At 45.9% G+C, this 14,036-nt stretch overlaps 1 protein-coding gene across 8 annotated transcripts in view; it reads right to left on the bottom strand.

The window, feature by feature from the left end:
- LOC137532765 (sodium- and chloride-dependent GABA transporter 3) overlaps window positions 1–14,036 on the bottom strand; it is an 843,944-nt gene that overhangs the window by 363,493 nt on the left and 466,415 nt on the right. For all 8 annotated transcript variants that reach the window (XM_068253626.1, XM_068253628.1, XM_068253630.1 and 5 more), the window contains one exon: window positions 393–525. In XM_068253626.1, coding sequence (XP_068109727.1) covers window positions 393–525 — 133 coding nt within the window. The remainder of the gene's footprint in view (window positions 1–392; window positions 526–14,036) is intronic.

Here is a 14,036-nt window from a genome sequence, read left to right as displayed (position 1 = left end):
AAAACCCTGCGCTTAACAATGTAAGAATGGCTGCAGTTTATATTTTCCTATTTATATTTTTCCATTGACATGGATGGGTGAAATCTGATTAGCTGTTTGTAGCTCCGCCAAGTTATGCAGGGGGGATGCGAGACCCCCAGAACATATCATCCCAGGTAGTAAGGGATCTGTATACCAAGTTTTGTTCAAATTAGTCAAGGCGTTTTCGAGTGATCGCGGCACATACACACACACATACATAGACACATACATCCGATTTTATATATATCTATATATATATAGATTATGTTAGAGTTGTATACCGCTTTAACATATTTCACCTTTGGTTCTTTCTACATTTGGTATAGATAGCAGTTTTGGATTGAAATAAATAAGGTCAATTTCATTCTTACCTTCCCAGTGGATTTTGTCCCTTTCCAGATACAGAAATAGCAAACAGTCCAAGCAGCCAGGAGACAAAGTGCCAATTCCCAGCGGAGGTCTCCAATGTGCTCAATCCCGTCTGAAATGCCCAACACTCTGCGCCTGTTGAAAATAAAGCATTTTGTAATAATCAAAATTAAAATCATAATGAAAATAAACTTAAGTTGTTGGAAAAGACCTTTATCTACCTTATTTTTTATAGACAAGTGAACCGTGTTTGCAAGAACACTCTATGTCTGGTTCAATTCTACGAATAAAAACACTTACCTCCAATAAGTTAACTGCAGCCCTACATCACATGTTCTTCACCAGCTGATTTACTTGCTAATCTTAGGCTTACAATGCCTAAGTGAACCCTAGTTAGACTAGTGTATAAATACAATCAGCCTAAGTGTTAGGTGATTTGAGGTCAATGGTGGGCAGTTTCTATTTATTTTGGTGAGTTTTGTTAAACCACATGTCATTTGAAGTGGGGGAGGGTATATGGGTACAACAGTATCTCTTACCAATTCTCACTCACAGTTAAAAGTAAAAACAACTCCCACCACTTTTAAAAATTATATTATTTAACTACTTAAAGACTGCCTCACGGCAATGGACATGACAGCGGTGGCAGCCCCAGGACCGCCTAATGCCAATTGGCGTCAAGCCCTGGGGCTGCAGTTTCAGCCACGCGCATTCCCTGCCACTTCATGGAACGGAGTTCCGTGATTAGCCTGCTAGCCGCCGATCACGGCTAGCAGGCTGTTTGTAAACAAAATGGTAAAGAAATCCCCTTTGTTTACAACTGTACAGCGCTGCAGTCCCCGGCAGCGCTGTACGAGATCAGCGATCCCCAGCCTCTGATTGGCCGGGGAGCGCCGTCCTCTCATAGGCTGATGCCTATGAGAAGCAATACAGGACAAATCGCCATCCTGTTCCATAAAGATTACAGAGGAGGGAGGGAGAGAGAGCCTCATAGAGGCTGCGGAAAAAAATAATAAATGGTCGCAGCGATCGGACCCCTCCAGCGGCATGTCCCCTTAGGGACAAAAAAGGAGGTGAGTCCGATCGCTGGGCTCCTTAGCTGGGCTGTGCAGGAGGCTGAAAAGCCTGCACACCCAGTACTGCAAAAAATGGCCTGGTCTTTAGGGGGGGTTAAACAAGGAGGGGTTAACAAGTGGTTAAACAACAACAACAACAACATTTTCCTTTATAAAACAAAACAAAAAAAGGTTTGCTTTATGTTCCTTGGAATAATCCATGTCTCATAAATATCATTAACTGGTATTTGTGATATTTTTTTTTTTCCTTCTTGAAATCGATGGACAGATATCTTTTTTTTTTCCCAACCAAAACCAAACTATGTAGCTATGTAACAATGGCACTGACGCACCAGAGGCTAGTAACTGTGCTGTGTGCAGGTAGCCCACAGCAATTTTAGTGGTCCTACCGCCAGGGTGTGGTGCCAGTAAAGTAACTGCGATGTATGGAGGGAAAAAAGGTTTTGCCATCTATTTAGGCAGGAACTCCTTATAGTAAAAATTGTTAAAATGTGGCATATTTTACCACAGGAAGTAGTTATGACAAATTCTATATTTAAAATAGGTTTGGATGCTTTCCCTGCATTGAAGGACATCCTCGGCTATGATTACTAGCTATTCCCAGAAGAGTATGTTATCTGACTGCCACTTGGAGTTGGGAAGGATTTTTTTCCCCTTAATGGTTAATTGGCCCAAGCCTTGTAAGGGTATTTTCCCTTCCCCTGGATTAACTGGGATATGTGAGGGTGCTGGAGAGAAAGGTACCAAATGTTTACTTATGTATTTATTTTTATACTGGTTAGATAGGATGGCTGAAAGTCTTTTTGCAACCAAACTATGTAAGAAATCAATGGGAAGACCCAGCAAGTGTTTTACATATGCTTTTGCTAGTGTTTGGGGGATTACATTGCCTGCTGCCATTCGTCACTTCTCCTCCTGCTGCTGTATTTATCCTCCTGCTGTCTGTGTCCCCACCGCCAGGGTCCACAGAATACATTGCCTGCTGCCATTCGTCACTCCTCTTCCTCCTGCTGCTGAATTTATCCTCCTGCCTGTCTGTGTTCCCACCGCCAGGGTCCACAGAGTTATGTGCCGCTGCTATGCGCCACTAGCTATTACGCCACTAGCTATTACGCCACTACAATAGCTGTATACTGTTGTAAAAAAAAAAAAATTCTGAGGTGTCTGGGTTGAAAACTGTGCTGCCCCAGTTGTGCATTGGACACAATGTGGGCTTCGCAACTGCTGTCCAGAACCTCCTGATCTTGCTGTCTTTATTTACAGCCGTGGTACTACCAACTAAGTACCATGGCCCCATTACATTGCCTGCTGCCACACGTCACTCCTCCTTCTGCTGCTGCTGTATTTATCCTCCTGCTGTCTGTGTTTCCACCGCCAGGGTCCACAGAATACATCGCCTGCTGCCATTTCATCACTCCTCCTCCATCTGAATTTATCCTCCTGCCTGCCTGTGTTCCCACCGCCAGGGTCCACAGAGTTATGCGCCACTGCCATGCGCCACTAGCTATTACGCCACTAGCTATTACGCCACTACAATAGCTATATACTGTTGTAAAAAAAAAATTCTGAGGTGTCTGGGTTGAAAACTGTGCTGTCCCAGTTGTGCATTGGACACAATGTGGGCTTCACGACTGCCGTCCGAAACCTCCTGATCTTGCTGTCTTTATTTACAGCCATGGTACTACCAATGCTAAGTACCATGGCCCCGTTACATTGCCTGCTGCCACACGTCACTTCTCCTGCATCTGCTGCTGTATTTATCCTCCTGCTGTCTGTGTCCCCACCTCCAGGGTCCACAGAATACTTTGCCTGCTGCCATTCGTCACTCCTCCTCATCCTGCTGCTGAATGTATCCTCCTGCCTGTCTGTGTTCCCACCGCCAGGGTCCACAGAGTTATGCGCCGCTGCCATGAGCCACTAGCTATTACGCCACTACAATAGCTATATAGTGTTGTAAACTACCAACGCTAAGTACCATGGCCCGTTACATTGCCTGCTGCCACACGTCACTCCTCCTTCTGCTTGTGCTGCTCCTGTATTTATCCTCCTGCTGTCTGTGTTCCCACCACCAGGGTCCACAGAATTATGCGCTGCTGCCATGCGCCACTAGCTATTACGCCACAAATTTAGCTATGATGGTGTTGAAGATAACATTTTACAACAGTACACTTCTGTAAGGGAAAAAACATTACGTTGGGTTCATAAGGAAGAATATGAACACAAAAAAAAGAAGATGGTGGTGGACGGTGAAGAAGAAGAAGAAGAACCATGTGAAGAAGAACCAGGTGAAGAAGAATAAGAATAAGAAGAACGAGGTGAAGAAGAAGAACCATATGAGGAAGAAGAAGAAGAACCAGGTGAAGAAGAAGAACCAGGTGAAGAAGAAGAACCAGATGATGAAGAAGAATAATAAGAAGAAAAACCAGGTGAAGAAGAAGAACCAGGTGAAGAAGAAGAACAAGAACCAGGTGAAGAAGAAGAACCAGATGATGAAGAAGAAGAAGAAACAGATGATGAAGAAGAAGAACCAGGTGTAGGAAAACCAGGTGAAGAAGAAGAAGAACCAGATGATTGAAGAAGAAGAACCAGATGATGATGAAGAAGAAGAAGAAGAAGAACCAGATGATTGAAGATGAAGAAGAACCAGATGATGAAGAAGAAGAACCAGAGGATGATGAAGAAGGATAATAAGAAGACACAGAAGAACCAGGTGAAGAAGAAGATGAAAAACTAATTGAAGAAGAACCAGGTGAAGAAGAAGAAGAACTTGAAGAACCAGATGCCAGTGAAGAAGAAGGTGATGAAGATGATAGTAATGATTGATGACGAGAAAAAAAAGATGGTAAAACAGAAAAAGAAGACGGTGAAGAATAGGTCCACTGATGATGCTCTAAACATCTGTTTGGAATACATCTACAACCATCTAGACAGGAGGGATGATTATGCCAGAGTACTGCTACTAGACTTCAGCTCGGCATTTAACACTATATGCCCACGCACCCTCCAGAATGCCCTGACCACACTGGGGGTCCACTCCACCCTACGGCTATGGATCACCGACTTTCTCTCTAACAGATCCCAAGTTGTCAGGCTGGGGGACATCTACTCACGAGAAGAGATAACAAACACAGGGGCACCCCAGGGCTGCGTCCTGTCCCTGCTGCTCCTCTCCCTTTACACAAATGATTGCAGATCAACGGCAGACTCTGTCAAAGTCATAAAATTTGCGGATGACACAACCATTGTTGGCCTCGTCACCAAGGACAACATCCAGGAGTACTAGCAGCAGGTGGAAAGACTATGCCACTGGTGTAAAGAGAACAGCCTAGTGCTCAACATGGCCAAAACCGGCGAACTTATAATTGACTTTAGGAAGTCGGCACCTCCCCCACCTCCCATATACATCGATGGCACCGAGGTGGCCAGCCATCTCCAGCGATCTCAGTTGGAGAGTCAATATCATGTCAACCCAATGGAAAGCCCAGCAGAGACTCTTCTTCCTCCGCCAACTGCGGAATTTCGGCATGGCTCAGGAGATTCTAACATGCTTTTACACTGCCACCATTGAATCGATCCTCTGCTCCGCCATCTTGGTCTGGTATGTGGGAGCCACCGCCAGTGACAGGCACAAATTACAGAGGATCATTAGGTCGGCGGAGAGGATCATTGGGAGACCTCTGCCCCCACTTGACCACCTGTATAACACAAGACTGCAAGCCAGGGCACTGAGAATTGCAAGTGACCTCTCTCACCCAGGCCATTGTTTTTTCACCTCTCTTCCATTGGGTCGGAGACTTCGGGCCATCCCCACCAAGACCACCAGACACAAGAACTCTTTCTTCCCGATGGCCGTTAGCCTCCCTTAACATTCTACCACCCTCTATCAGCGCCCTACCACCTGCATAGGAGCGGCAGCCTTCGGCTGTGTATATCTAATTGTTGATTGTATACAGGGCCGGCCCTAGACTATTTGCCGCCTGAGGCAAAAAAAAAATTTCTGCCGCCCCCCCCCCCCCCTCTGGGGGGCCGCCGAGCTGGAGGGGTAGCTGGCAGGACGGGGGTATTGGGCCTAGCGGCGGGGAGGGGGTCGTACCCCCCCCTCCCTCGCCTAGGTCCCCCGTGCTCCGCTCCCCTCCAGCCTTAAATACAAGCAGCCGCTATGTGTAAGAGGCACGGGCGGGTAGGACTCACCTCTTCCTCGTTCCAAGCGTGCGCTTCACTGACGTCACTTCCTGCAACGCAAAAGTTTCACCCCACCTCATGAGCGGGCCGGCCCTGATTGTATATTCGTTTATGCTTATACTTGAGTATGAGATACTACTGTCATTCTAATGTTTTCCTGCCTTTCTTTGTATGTACTGCTCCATTGTGCCAAACCCAATTCGGGGCTTGACCCAGTCATGCTTGGCAAAATAAAATTGATTTTGATTTTGGTTTTGATTTGATTTGAAGAAAAAGATGGAGAGAACAAAAAGAAGACAGTGAAGACGGTGAAGAAGAATAAACAAGAAATGCAGAAAAAGTTTCCCCCCACTTTTTTTTTTTTTACACCTATTTAACCACTTGAGGACCGCCCCCAGCCGATGGGCGGCGGCAAAGACTGGGCCCAAACGACCGCAATACGCCCATCGGCGGGGGCGGCTGCGGGAGTGGCTTTGCGGCGATCGCGTCATTCGTGACGCGATCAGCCGCCGGGGACTGGCTCCGCCCACCGCTCGTAGTAACCCGCCGGCCGTTCGGAAGCGCCGGCGGGTTACTAGCACCCGGATCGCCGCATGTACATAGTATAATAGGCTTTGTAATGTATACAAAGCCTATTATACTGGCTGCCTCCTGCCCTGGTGGTCCCAGTGTCCGAGGGACCACCAGGGCAGGCTGCAGCCACCCTAGTCTGCACCAAAGCACACTGATTTCCCCCTCCCCTGCCCCCTGATCGCCCACAGCACCCCTCAGACCCCCCCCAGCCCACCCCCCAGACCACTGTTTGCACCCAGTCACCCCCCTAATCACCCATCAATCACTCCCTGTCACTATCTGTCAACGCTATTTTTTTTATCCCCCCCCTGCCCACTGCCCCCTCCTGATCACCCCCCACCCCTCAGATTCTCCCCAGACCCCCCCCCCCCAGACCCCCACCCCAGACCCCCCCCCCCCCCCGTGTACTGTATGCATCTATCCCCCCTGATCACCTGTCAATCACCTGTCAATCACCCGTCAATCACCCGTCAATCACCCCCTGTCACTGCTACCCATCAATCAGCCCCTAACCTGCCCCTTGCGGGCAATCTGATCACCCACCCACACCAATAGATCGCCCGCAGATCCGACATCAGATCACCTCCCAAGTGCAGTGTTTACATCTCTTCTCTCCTCTAAACACCCACTAATTACCCATCAATCACCCCCTATCACCACCTGTCACTGTTACCCATCAGATTAGACCCTAATCTACCCCTTGCGGGCATCCAATCACCCGCCCACACGCTCAGATTGCCCTCAGACCCCCCTTTATCAATTCGCCAGTGCAATATTTACATCTGTTATTCCCTGTAATAACCCACTGATCACCTGTCAATCACCTATCAATCACCCCCTGTCACTGCCACCCATCAATCAGCCCCTAACCTGCCCCTTGCGGGCAATCTGATCACCCACCCACACCAATAGATCGCCCGCAGATCCGACATCAGATCACCTCCCAAATCCATCGTTTACATCTATTCTCTCCTCTAAACACCCACTAATTACCCATCAATCACCCCCTATCGCCACCTGTCACTGTTACCCATCAGATTAGACCCTAATCTGCCCCTTGCGGGCACCCAATCACCCGCCCACACGCTCAGATTGCCCTCAGACCCCCCTTTATCAATTCGCCAGTGCAATATTTACATCTGTTATTCCCTGTAATAACCCACTGATCACCTGTCAATCACCTGTCAATCACCCCCTGTCACTGCCACCCATCAATCACCCCCTGTCACTGCCACCCATCAATCAGCCCCTAACCTGCCCCTTGCGGGCAATCTGATCACCCACCCACACCAATAGATCGCCCACAGATCTGACATCAGATCACCTCCCAAGTGCAGTGTTTACATCTCTTCTCTCCTCTAAACACCCACTAATTACCCATCAATCACCCCCTATCACCACCTGTCACGGTTACCCATCAGATTAGACCCTAATCTGCCCCTTGCGGGCACCCAATCACCCGCCCACACCTCAGAACGTCCTCAGACCCCAGCCCTGATCACCTCGCTAGTGCATTGCTTGCACCTATTTTTCCCCTCTAATCACACCTTGAGACACCCATCAATCACCTCCTGTCACCCCCTAGCACACCTACCCATCAGATCAGGCCCTAATTTGCCCCGTGTGGGCTCCTGATCACTCGGCCAAACCCTCAGATCCCCCTCAGACCCCCTTCCGATCACCTCCCCAGTGCATTGATTGCATCTATTTTCCCCTCTAACCGCCCCTTGAGACACCCATCAATCACCTCCTGTCACCCCCCTAGCACTCCTATCCATCAGATCAGGCCCAATACAACCTGTCATCTAAGAGGCCACCCTGCTTATGACCGGTTCCACAAAATTTGTCCCCTCATAGACCACCTGTCATCAAAATTTGCAGATGCTTATACCCCTGATCAGTCATTTTGAGAAATTTGGTTTCCAGACTACTCACAGTTTTGGGCCCGTAAAATGCCAGGGAAGTATAGGAACCCCACAAGTGACCCCATTTTAGAAAGAAGACACCCCAAGGTATTCTGTTAGGTGTATGATGAGTTCATAGAAGATTTTATTTTTTGTCAAAAGTTAGTGGAAATTGGATTTTTATTGTTTTTTTCACAAAGTGTCATTTTTCACTAACTTGTGACAAAAAATAAAATCTTCTATGAACTCACCATACCACTAACGGAATACCTTGGGGTGTCTTCTTTCTAAAATGGGGTCACTTGTGGGGTTCCTATACTGTCCTGGCATTTTAGGGGCCCTAAAGCGTGAGGAGTAGTCTTGAAACGAAATTTCTCAAAATGACCTGTGAAATCCTAAAGGTACTCATTGAACTTTGGGCCCCTTAGCGCAGATAGGGTGCAAAAAAGTGCCACACATGTGGTATCGCCGTACTCAGGAGAAGTAGTATAATGTGTTTTGGGGTGTATTTTTCCACATACCCATGCTGAGTGGGAGAAATATCTCTATAAATAGACAATTGTGTGTAAAAAAAAAAAAAAACAATTGTCATTTACGGAGATATTTCTCCCACCCAGCATGGGTATGTGTAAAAATACACCCCAAAACACATTATACTACTTCTCCTGAGTACGGCAATACCACATGTGTGGCACTTTTTTGCAGCCTAACTGCGCTAAGGGGCCAAAAGTCCAATGAGCATCTTTAGGCTTTACAGGGGTGCTTACAATTAGGCACCCTCCAAAATGCCAGGACAGTGAACACACCCCACAAATGACCCCATTTTGGAAAGTAGACACTTCAAGGTATTCAGAGAGGAGCATAGTGAGTCCGTGGCAGATTTCATTTTTTTTTTGTCGCAAGTTAGAAGAAATGGAAACTTTTTTTTTTTCTTTTTTTTGTCAGAAAGTGTCATTTTCCGCTAACTTGTGACAAAAAATAAAATCTTCTATGAACTCACCATGCCTCTCACTGAATACTTTGGGATGTCTTCTTTCCAAAATGGGGTCATTTGGGGGGTATTTGTACTATCCTGGAATTTTAGCCCCTCATGAAACCTGACAGGTGCGCAGAAAAGTCAGAGATGCTTGAAAATGGGAAAATTCACTTTTGGCACCATAGTTTGTAAACGCTATAACTTTTACCCAATCCAATAAATATACACTGAATGTTTTTTTTTTATCAAAGACATGTAGCAGAATAACTTTCACGCTCAAATGTATAAGAAATTTTACTTTATTTGAAAAATGTCAGCACAGCAAGTTAAAAAAGTCATTTTTTTGCCAAAATTCATGTCTTTTTTGATGAATATAATAAAAACTAAAACTCGCAGCAGCAATCAAATAGCAGCAAAAGAAAGCTGTATTAGTGACAAGAAAAGGAGGTAAAATTCATTTAGGTGGTAGGTTGTATGACCGAGCAATAAACCGTGAAAGCTGCAGTGGTCTGAATGGAGAAAAAGGCTCTGGTCCTTAAGGGGCGAAAAGACTGTGGTCCTGAAGTGGTTAAATGTGTTTTCCCTTAAAAAAAAAAACGCATCCGGATTTCGCGAACACAAGTTTTTACCCAAATTTTACCCGAAATTTTTACCCGGTGATCGCAATCAAAGTGTGTGTGTGTGTGTGTGTGTGTGTGCGTGCGTGCGTGCGTGCGTGCGTGCGTGCGTGCGTGCGTGTGTATGGAAAAAATGTAAAAGGCTGCTATTCTCACAGTAATTAAGGCAGAGTCCCCACACTTGGCTCAGTTGGTCACTTGGTGACCGAGGTTAAAAATCCAGGGAAAGTAGGCGGAGCATTAAACAGCCAATCAAATTTCAGCCATTCATTTTAAATGGGAAAATATAAACTGCAGCCATTCTTACATTGTCAGTCGCAGGGTTTTCAAACTTGGCTCACTTGGTCACTTGGTGAATGAGATTAAGATTCATGAAAGTGGGTGGAGTCTACAACAGCCAATCAAATTTCACCTATTGATTTTCAAGGGGAATATTTAAACTGCTGCCATTCTTACACTGTTAATAGCAGAGGCTTCAAACTTGCTACAGTCAGTCATTGGGTGACTGGGGTCCAAATTCACTAAAGGGGCATGGTCACAATCAGCCAATCAGATTTCTTTGGTGGATAAACTGCTTCATTCACACATTTTTGATGCTAGGAACCTGAAAGCTCACAAACTTGGTCATCATTGACTGGCTGTGTGTCAAGGTTACAAAAAGTGGGTGTAGCCAAAAACAAATTTCACTGGGAAAATATAAACTGCAGCCATTCTTGCACCGTTAATGGCAGTATTCTCGAACTTTGCGCAGTTAGTCACTGGGTGCCTGGGATTAATATTCAGGAAAATGGGTGGCGCCTACAACAGCCAATCAAAATTCACCTGTTGATTTTCAAGGGGAATATTTAAATTGATGTCATTCTTACACTGTTAATAGCAGATGCCTTAAACCTGGTACAGTCGGTCACTGGGTGAATGGGGTTCAAAATCAGAAAGGGGCAGAGCCACAAACAGCCAAACAGATTTCTTTAATTTCAGTGGGAATATACAAATATTTGAGACCAAGGACCCCAAAGCTCATAAACATGGTAATTGAGTGCCTGTATGTCAAGGTTAGAAAAAGTGGGCGGTGCCAACAACTAATTTTTTACATGGCAGGGTCCCTAAACTTGACACAGTTAGCCACTGGGTGACTGGAATTAATATTCAGAAATGTGGGTTGAGCCTACAAAAGCCAATCAAAATTCACCTATTGATTTTCAAGGGCAATATTTTCATTTGCTACCATTCTTACACTGTTAATGGCAGAGGCCTCAAACCTGATACAGTCAGTCATTGGGTGACTGGGGTCCAAATTCACTGAAGCGGGTGGAGCCACAAGCAGCCAATCAGATTTGTTAGATTGATTTCAGCCATTGTGTTATTGACAGGGTTCTCAAACTTGACACAGTTGGTCAGTGGATGACAGGGATTAATAATCTGGAAAGCAGCCAATCAAAATTCACCATTTGATTTCCAAGAGGAATATTTACATTGCTGCCATTCATACACTCTTAATGGCAGAGGCCTCAAATCTGCTACAGTCAGTCACTGAGAGACTGGGGTGTAAATTCTGAAAAGGGGGCAGGCCAAAAACAACCAATCAGATTTGTTTAATTTCAATGGGAAAAGGTAACTTATTGATGCCAAAGACCCAAAGCTCATAAACCTGGTCATTGAGTGACTGTATGTCAAGATTAGAACTAGTGGGCAGGGCCAAAAACAACTAACTTTTTACATGGGAAAATATAAACTGCAGCCATTCTTACACTGTTAATGGCAGGGTTCTCAAACTTGACACAGTTGGTCACTGGGTGACTGGGATTAATATTCAGAAAAGTAGGTGGAGCCTACAACAACCAATCAAAATTCACCTATTGATTTTCAAGGGAAATGTTGAAACTGCTGCCATTCTTCCACTGTTAAAGAGACACTGAAGCGAGTCAAAAACTCGCTTCTTCTCTTATATTCAGCAGGGACATGTGTGCCCCTGCTAAACCGCCGCTATCCCGCCTCACAACGGGGGTCCCTTACCACCCAATCCCCCCCCCCCCTGCAAAATCTACGACCAACTTGGTCGTAGACTTTGCTGCTCCTAGAGGCAGGGCTAATGGCTGCAGCCCTGCCTCTCAGCGCCGTCTATCAGCGGCGCATCGCCGCCTCTCCCCCGCCCCTCTCAGTGAAGGAAGACTGAGAGGGGCGGGGGAGAGGCGGAGATACGTGCTGACAGACAGGGCTGCAATGGTTAGCCCTGCCTCAATGCAGAAGAGATCCCCGGGACTACACGAGGGGATTTGGGGGGTAAGGGACCCCCGTTGTGCGGCGCGATAGTGGCGGTTTAGCAGGGGAACACAAGCCCCTGCTGAATATAAGAGAAGAAGCGAGTTTTATACTCACTTCAGATTCTCTTTAATGGCAGTGGCCTCAAACCTGCTACAGTCAGTCATTAAGTGCCTGGGGTTCAACTTCACTAAAGGGGTGGAGCCACAAGTAGCCTATCAGATTTCTTTGCTGGATAAACTGCTTCCATTCACACAATTTTGATGCCAGGAACCCGAAAGCTCACAAACTTGATTATTGAGTGACTGTGTGTCAAGGTTACAAAAAGTGGGTGGAGTCAAAAACAGATTTCCCTGGGATAATGTAAACTGCAGCCCTTCTTCACTGTTAATGGCAGGGTTCTCAAACGTTGCACAGCTGGTTACTGGGTGGCTGGGATTAATATTCAGAAAAGTGGGTGTAGCCTAAAAAAGCCAATCAAAAATCACCTGTTGATTTTCAAGGGGCATATTAAAATTGTTGACATTCTTGCACTGTAAATGGCACAAGCCTCAAACCTGGTTCAGTTGGTTATTGTGTCACTGGGGTTCAAATTCAGAAAAGGGGGCGGAGCCACAAACAGTTAATCAGATTTGTTTTGTTTCACTGGGAAAATACAAATTTTTGATGCCAAGGACTCCAAAACTCACAAACTTGGTCAGTGAGTGACTGTGTGTCCAGGTTTCACTGGGAAAATGTAAGCTGCAACCCTTCTTACACTGGCAGGGTTCTCAAACTTTGCACAGATGGTCACTGGGTGACTGAGATTAATATTCAGGGAAGAGGCTGTAGCCTATAATAGCCAATCAAAATTCACCTGTTGATTTTCAAGGGGAATATTTAAATTGCTGCCATTTTTACACTGTTAATAGCAGATGCCTCAAACCTGCTACAGATGGTCATTGGGTGACTGTGGTTCAAATGCTGGAGAGGGGCACAGCCCCACATAGCCAATCTCATTTGTTTAATTTCTATGGGAATATACAAATGATTGATGCCAAAGACCCCAAAGCTCACAAACTTGGTCATTGAGTGTTTGTATGTTAGGGTTAGAAAAAGTGGGCACAAAAGTCAGCACCAGCCAAATAAATACCTGGGTAACGCGGGGTTATCAGCTAGTCACTGATAAAAGTATCATCACAGTTCTCCCACTGTACGCACTCCCGGGTATCTCTTCCCTTTTTAGCAATGACGCTTCTGGTAGCATGTAGAGCGTATTACAGGCTAAATTCACTTGTAGTGCAGACCAGAGCAGGCCTACTCATTGAAAACTACGGAAAGTGGAGAGGAGAGTGCTATGTCCCACCTGCAGAGCTATCGGAGCCACTCATATTACAGATGCCAGTGGCTTATCATGATTGGCTGCATTTTTCAAGTTGAGTAGTCCAGTGACCACATTAGTTCCCCTAGCTCCCATTCTCTTCACTTTCACCCCACACTACAGGAAATCTGCACAAGAAAACTCACTTTGGCACCAAGAAACCCAAAGGTCATGGACCTAAAGTCATATCTAGCCAAACTACTTGCCTTACAGCTACTGCTATTTAGCAATGTGGACTCTGTTCTATCACAAGAAATGATGGCCTTAGCAGAGCGGTGGAGGAACACACCAAGCAGGCTTTACTTCTCTCACACAGATGTGCCCAGACTACATGAGTATATTATGGAAAAACTTTCCTGGGCATTGGAATTCTTCATGTCAAGTCAAATTCACATCCCCACGGAATGCTCTACAAGCAGGAACAGAGTTGGATGATGCCTGTCCTCTGTTATAATTTATGTAGGCCTCAGTTACTTGAACTGAGTTAGTGAAAAAGCCTAGTGTGCAGGATTGCCCTTTAAGGGGATTTTCTCTTAGAGAGAGAAGAGACAGTTCAGCAGAACTGGTACTGAACATTTCCAAGGTGTTATTGGTGCTATCTATTCCCAAGGTGAGACTAGCTGGCGGGGAACAATATAAATATAAGCTACTGTTCTGTAAACACGTAGCCTAGGACAGAACCACGTGACCTGGTATGGA

The sequence above is a fragment of the Hyperolius riggenbachi genome, chromosome 9 (assembly GCF_040937935.1).
Source record: "Hyperolius riggenbachi isolate aHypRig1 chromosome 9, aHypRig1.pri, whole genome shotgun sequence".
NCBI classification, from domain to species: Eukaryota; Metazoa; Chordata; class Amphibia; order Anura; family Hyperoliidae; genus Hyperolius; species Hyperolius riggenbachi.
The sequence above is the reverse complement of the archived record's forward strand: the minus strand, read 5'-3'. Positions and strand labels throughout refer to the sequence as shown.